At 41.3% G+C, this 7,664-nt stretch overlaps 1 protein-coding gene across 1 annotated transcript; it reads left to right on the forward strand.

The window, feature by feature from the left end:
• Positions 1-349: 349 nt before the first annotated feature.
• LOC114817651 (NKG2-D type II integral membrane protein-like) lies at positions 350-7,409 on the forward strand. The gene is made up of 6 exons (XM_029081597.2): positions 350-551; positions 3,300-3,401; positions 3,572-3,634; positions 4,743-4,897; positions 6,791-6,894; positions 7,289-7,409. Exons 1-6 carry the CDS (start codon positions 461-463, stop codon positions 7,407-7,409), a joined length of 636 nt encoding a protein of 211 aa, XP_028937430.1. The 5' UTR covers positions 350-460.
• Positions 7,410-7,664: the final 255 nt, after the last annotated feature.

Here is a 7,664-nt window from a genome sequence, read left to right on the forward strand (position 1 = left end):
CGTTATTATTATTATTACTCACTGGGCATTTGATATTCACCCCACCTTCAGGCCCACAGCACTTAGGCACATATGTGTAACATTTATTACAGTCTTCACCTCTAGACTGTAAGCTTACTGTGGACAGAGAAGTGGCTACCAACTCACTGTACTGTACTCTCCCATTGCTTTACACACAGAGGATCCTCAATAAACACCATTGATTGTTTGGTAGATACAAGAGGATCAGATCAGACACAATCCTTGTCCCATTTGAGGCTCACAGCTTTTTTTGTGACTGATTCTCAATTTGTGTTCTATCATGATACAAGACTTTCCATGTTCTTTTATGTTCCTCTCCTTGCCGAGTGCAGTGTGATGGTTCATATGCTTCATGCTGTTTTGCCCAGATTCTTCTCCCTCCACCTCCCCCGAAGTCTTCTGAGGACTGACCTCTCCCTTTCACCTGTCCTTTTCAGAGATGAGTGAACACAATATAGCCTCTGAAGAAATGAAATTTCCCAACGCATTGCAGAAGCAGAAGAGAAGACATACAAAAGTGAAGAGAGAAGGTATAGAATATTACCAACCTAAATTTCTTCCAAAGCTGGGAGGCCCGAGACAAACCTTTCCTTAATTTCTGACATTACATTAAAATAATCATTCATGATGTCACTGATCTCTCAGGGGTCTCAGAGTTTTAGGTAGGGTTGGTAGAAAGAGTAGCAATTCTGATTTGCGTATCTGAACCAGCATGATATAGCAGGGGCCTGAGAGTCAAAAGGTCATGAGTTCTAATCCCAGCTCCATTGTTAATCTGCTTGGGCAAGTCACCTTGGCAAGTCATTGAACTTTTCTGTGCCTCAGTTACCTCATCGGTAAAAAATAGGGATTAAGAATGTGAGCCCAATCTGGGACATGAACTGTGTCTAATTTATATCTACCTCAATGCTTAGACCAGTGCTTAGTACATAGTAAGTGGTTAACAAGTACCACAATTTTCATTATTGCTATTAGAATTTTTTGATTGCTTATGCTACAGAATTTACCACACTGGATCTCTGAAAAGCCACACTTTTTCAAAGGCACACTTTTAAAAACTGACAGCTGAATAGATTTCTGCCCAAAGAGATACATTTTGGCAGATTGTCGGATCAGGGATAGTCTTGTGTTAGAACCCAAGGGAGTTTTCACCTCTTTGGATTTAATTTGATTGCTGGATCATCAAATACCAGGATAAAGACCAGCCATGCTCTATTTAAAGTTATCAAGGGAAATTGTGGAATTAGTAACATTCCAACCAGGATTCAAATAAAATTGGATCTCTGTCTGTCCCATCAGGCATGGTTGAAAGAATATCCTAAACAATGAATGACTAGAATCATAACTTAATTAATAACACAAATGGAGTCATTGAAATGCACAGTAGTCAAGAAGAGGCCTTCCAAGTAACTATAGCTCCTAAAGCTGTCAATCTAGAGGCGTGTCTGATTCCCAATTTATGTAGTTCTGTATCACACAAATTATGCGAATTCAGAATGCATTATCAAATGCAGATTAACCTGGCTGGATTTCAGAGATAGGAGTCAGGACTACAGTCCTATGTTCAGCAAACTCTAAAATGAAAAGCTTTCTCCACACAGGCCCCACCTAGAGCTCAGCTCCAAATTTAGGGAATAGGTGGGAGGTGGTGTTTTTCACCCTTCCTAGTGAAAGTCATTTTCCTCTCAGAACACCCCAAATGATTCTGGAGCACTGGGTGAATCAGTTGGTGATCTCTGGCTAACCCCTTTGACCCCGTGGTGTGTTTGAGGTAGAGATCCCTGTACTATCTTATTGAAGGCACATCTCCTCCAAAAGGCCTTCCCTGACTAAGCCCTCTTTTCCCTTTCTTTCCCTCCCTCCTACATCACCCTGACTTGCTCCCTTCATTCATCTCCCTTTCCAGTCCCACACAGCACTTACGTACATATCTGTAATTCCATTTATTTATATTAATGCCTATCTCCCCCTATAGACTTTAAGCTTGTTGTGGGTAGGGACTGTATCTGTTATACTGTTGTACTGTACTCTCCCAAGTACTTAGTACAGTGCTTTCCACAGAGGAAGTACTCAATAAATACGGTTGACTGACTGGCTGACTATCTAAGGGACTTCCATAGTGGGGTCAATAGTGTCTCAGGAGAGGCTGAGGGTTGGTTCCAGGTTGATGAAACATCCTGTGTAGGGGGTCACTGGTGCTGTTGAGTTGATTGCCATTTCTGAATTAAGCAGAAAAGATCATCTTCCTTCTCTAAGGCCACTCACTGACCGGTTTATGGGTCCTAAATTTTCTCCAATCTTTCCCTGAATTCCCATTCCACCTGCTCCTTCTGATATCACCCCTATTTAATCAATCATCTTTATGCAGCACTTGCTATTTGCAAAGCACTGAATTATGTGCTTGGGAGAGTAAAATAGAACAGGTTTGGTAGAGATGTTCCCTGCTCACAACAAGCAGTCTAGAGGGGCAGACAATATAAATAAAACAATTAAGGGTGTGTACATCAGTGCAGTGAAGCTGAGGAAGGGGTGAATAAAGGATGCAGATCCAAGTTCTAGGGCGACATGGGATAGAAGAAGAGGAAATGAAGACTTAGTCAGGGAAGGCACCTTGCAGGGGATATAATTTTAATAAGGTTTCAAAGGTCAGAAAAGCAACTGTCTTCCCAATCTGAAAAGTGAGGGAGTTCCAGGCCAGAAGCAGGATGCTTGTGAGAGGTTGGGGGTGAGATAGATGAGTAGGTTGTCATTAGAGGAGTGAAGTATGTGGGCTAGGTTGTAGTAGGCAATCAGGAAGATAAGGTAAGAAGGGGCAAGGGGATTGAATTCTTTCAGATCAATGGTACTGAGTTTCTGTAGGCTGAGGAGATAGACGGGCAAGTACTAGATTTCTTGAGGAGTGGAGAAACAAGACCTGAACAGTTTGGTAGTAAAATGATCTGGAAAGCTGAGTACAGTATTGGACTGAAGTTGAAAGAAATAAAAAGGAGGGAGGTCAGCAAGGATGCAGTAATCAAGAGCTTAATGGGGCAGCAGTTTGGATGGAGAGGAAAGAGCAGAATTTAGTTATGGTGTGAAGGTCCTATCAACGGGATATGGGGACCCTGAATATGTGGGTTGAATGAGAGAGGTGAGTTGATAATGCCAAGGTGACGGGCTCGTGAGACGGGAAGGATGGTGGTGCTGCCTAAAGTGTTGGGAAAGTCTTGGGGAGGACAGGGTTTGGGTGGGAAGGTGAGTTCTGTTCTGTTTACTCGGTCCTTTTCTCTATTTGCCAGATTGCTCAGTTCTTCCCTGGCCGTTATTTGCTGGAACTCTGGCCATCTTGTCCCTCGGACTCATGGCCTCCATAGTAGTAATCACTGTCCTGATTACGAACCGTAAGTAATGTCACGACGAAACAAAATACGATTAGCCCAGAGTGATGCTTCTGAAGTAATAATTCTTCCTTAGAATCATGGATTGATGATGTGGATTAACCACCTTGAATTGATCTCATTTTAATCATTGGAACAATAATAACCAATAATACCCTTGATCATTAATATAGACTCTTCCAACCAAGGACATCAAAGCCTTCCTGCACTTCCAAACAACACCACATCCCAGAGAGGTAGGTGAAGGTCAACTGACATTTCAAATATTCATCTGGAGCAAAAATAAGGCAAGGGTGAAGGAAGATTAGAGTGGAAATCTGAGCACACATACTTAACGCTTCATCATTCGGCCAGGCTATAGTTCTGTTTTCAGCCTTTCTCTGAAGTCACCTGAATCTCCTTGTGTAAGTAAAGGTTGAAAAATACCATGAATGTCACTGAGAAAATCTTTCCCCACACTATTTGAAATTAGCGTTGGACCAGAAGAACAAATATAAATCAAGCCTAGGCAAGGTTATCAGTCTCCGTGGTAATAAAGTGAAGTTCATTCGGATTATGGAGGAAGGAGGGGTGAGTAAAAGCAGATGCAGTTCTCTCGATATGTTTTGTAAGTCCATTTAGAAGCTCCAATGAGTGCATACGTCTTCACAAATATGGGTGAAAATTGAAAATAATGGGGAAAGGGATGTTGGTTATGGATCTTTTCAGCTATAGTTGTATGCATAATTAGGAAATCACTTCAGGGGCATCCTATCTGCACAAGAGTGACATTTCTCTTTATGTATTTTTATTAACTTTCCATTTCATCATTCTTTTATATCAGATAGTATTAATTATATTCATAGTCACTGATGCCCTGCATACAATTAAACTAGTCTGGGAGGTAGGAGGTTTGAGTTCTGGTACCAATTTTGCCACAGTTTCTGTAGGATCTTATACAAGTCACAAACCATGTGTAAAATGGGAATAATATTTCTCTATGTGTCTCTTTTCCTCAGAAAAAAAAAAAAACCCCAAAACATGGGATCGGAAGTGGAGTCCTGGGCTTTGATTTTAGCCATGAAATCGACCCAAAGAGTTATCCTGGGACAAATAATATAACCTCTCGCTTTCTCAGTTTATTCATCTTTAACAAGAATCTAATCATCCCCACCTCTAGCTATCTTTCAGGGTTGTTATGGATCAATCAATCAGTGGTATTCTTCTAGTGCTTCATGTGTACTAAGTGACTAGCACTGTTCTGACACAATAAAAATATAATGACTTATTTGAAGTGTAAGTGCTTTGGTTCTATATAAATGAAACACTGTTAATTATTAATTATTTTCTCTATTCTTTATCTAGATTGTTATAATGGCACTTGCTCAGAAAACTGGATTTGGAGTAGAGGGAGCTGCTATTATATTTCCAAAGAAAGCAAGCCTTGGCCAAACAGTCAAGCTGCCTGCAAGAAAAAGAATTCCAGTCTCCTGAAGATAGACAGCAGAGAAGAGTTAGAAGTGTGTTTACTTACATTTTGCGGTCTAATATTTACTTTCAGAAGTAGTGCATCCTGAAGGAACATGCATGAGATTAGTAGTCAGGATTTTTTCATTTTAGTCTATTCATACTGAGGTATAGAGGGCTCTCTCTCTCAACTGACCAGCCCCACGACCTTCCCAGATATTAAGAGGGAGAGGATGTCTCACACTTCATCAACATCGTGAAGTAATGCACGTGACAACTTCAATCCAGATAGTTTTCCAAAACCTGACCTCTCCGCAGCAACTGAGAGGCTCCAACAAGTTTGATCTAGTATAAGCAGTGTGAAGAGAAGCGAATACTCTGTGTATTATCACGCTGGCATGTTCACACTTAGCCTATTTCATCTTTGTTCTTCTCCCAATCCCTGTATTTCAAAATCTTTTTGGTCGCAAATTCTTTGAGGGACGGGAACAATCGTTTCGCTTCTGTTGTACTCTCCAAACACTTAGATCTATGCTCTGCACTCAGTAGGTGCTCAGCAAATGTCGGTAATGGATTGACATTAGGGGAATACTGGGAAGACTAACGCGAAGGAGTCCAATTTGGCCAGTAAGAGCCCTGGAGCTAGGGTAGAGCTAGGGGACTCATTTCTACTGATTCAGAGAACAGAATGTTCTTTACCCAACCCCAGTGGTACTCTAGGGTTCTGAATAATGCCCACAGTGTATTCACCCCTGGCAGAGGAGAGGAGAATGATTTCAATGATTTGCTCATGAATCCTGGCTCAACCCTGATTAGAAAAACGGATACAAGCGATTAGGTTCAGAATGAACTGGGCATTGACCTCACCTCACTTCAGACTTTCCAGAAGTCCCACTCAATTAAGTGATTCTTCTACCAATTCAGTATTAGGCAGCTAAATTTATGCATGTAATGGTTGTTTTCTACCATGCGATGAAAGCTCCTGGAGGGCGAATTCTGCCTCAACCAAAAGTGATTAGATGGTTATTTAAAGCTTTCTGATGCTGCTAAGTATTAGTTATATGCCAATCTTATTTTTATATCCTCCTGATATAATAATAATAATAATAATGATAATATTAATGTTGATATTTGCTAAATGCTTACTATGAGGCCAAGCACTGTTCTAAGTGCTGGGGTAAATACAGGGTAATCAGGTTGTCCCACATAGGGCTCGCAGTCTTCATCCCTGTTTTCCAGATGAGGTAATTGAGGTACAGAGAAGTGAAGTGACTTGCCCAAGGTCACACAGCTGACAAGTGGCAGAGCCTGGATTAGAACCCATGACCTCTGACTCCCAAGCCCGGGCTCTTTCCACAAAGCCATGCTGCTTCTTGATATACTTTGCTCCTACATTGCTCCTACGAAAAAGCAACCAACCAATCGATCAATCCTATTTATTGAATGCTTACTGTGTGTGGAGTAGGTCAAAATCAAAACCAAGGGGCAGGAAAAATTAAGACACAGTAGCCCCCAAATGTCATACTTTTCTCTGACCGAACTCTCCTTCCTAGGCTACTTCTGCAAAGGGACTTGTGAGAGTACAATAGAATAAGAAGATAAAATAAAATAAATGGTGGTATTTGTTAAGTGCTTATTATGTGCAAAGCACTGTTCTAAGTGCTGGGGGATACAAGGTGATCAGGCTGTCCCACGTGGGGCTCAGAATTTTAATCCCCATTTTACAGATGAGGGAACTGAGGCCCAGAGAAGTGACTTGCCCACAGTCACACAGCTGACAAGTGGCAGAGCTGGGATTCGGAACCATGACCTCTGACTCCCAAGCCCGGGCTCTTTCCACTGAACCTCGCTGCTTCTCTATCCCTGCTCTCTAGGAACTTACAGTCTAACAGAAACAGAGCAAGAAATGCCATTTAATATTTTTTTTTCTGCATGGTTCCAACCAGAGTTTCCTGAAATACCTGAAAGCGTCCTATTGGGTTGGGCTGTCTCATAACGGCACAGCAGGGCCCTCGCTGTGGGAGGACGCTTCTGCTCTCTCACAGGACAAGTAAGTTTCTCTGCACCGTGGGGGTAAATTTCATAATTTGCCTTAGAACCACTCTCCCAAATGAATCAGGGAGAAGGGAAGATTCCTAAATTGGCATCTGGGGGGAAATTGTGGATGGGAACAATCCAGTAGTTTCAGACCAAACCTAGGGAAGTCCATGTGTTTGAAGATTCACCACGGTCTCCCTGAGTTTCCCACATATACTAGGGCAAGAAATGATCCAAAGTGAGCCCTTCCTCATTCACTTTGTTCCTACTTTCTTTGTGGAAAAAAAAGATCATTCTTCATGTTTCAAAACTGAAAAGTCTCTTACTGAAGGATCTTTTAATATTTAAAATGCTACTAAATGATTACTATGCTCTGTAACTGAAACCTGTGTCTTTCTCTCTTTTAGGTTAACAGTGATTAACCTTTCCCATAAAGGAAACTGTGCCTATTTTGGAATGGGACTCTATGTCTTTTATGAACACTGTGATGCATCAAATACTTACATTTGTGAACAGATGGCAATGTAGTCCTTCTCTGAGAAATAAAACTCCAGAATCCCAATTATATACATTTTTTAAAATTATAATTTATAATTTTTATGATTGTATATAAATTCAATTGGATTATTCCAGTCTGAAGAACAACTGACTCAACCAGAAAGAGCACGGGCCTGGGAATTAGAGGTCGTGGGTTCTAATTTTGGCTCCACCACTTGTCAGCTGTGTGACTTTGGGCAAGTCATTTAACTTCTCTGTGCCTCAGCTAACTCATTGTAAAATGGG

The sequence above is a fragment of the Ornithorhynchus anatinus genome, chromosome 17 (assembly GCF_004115215.2).
Source record: "Ornithorhynchus anatinus isolate Pmale09 chromosome 17, mOrnAna1.pri.v4, whole genome shotgun sequence".
Taxonomy (NCBI): Eukaryota; Metazoa; Chordata; class Mammalia; order Monotremata; family Ornithorhynchidae; genus Ornithorhynchus; species Ornithorhynchus anatinus.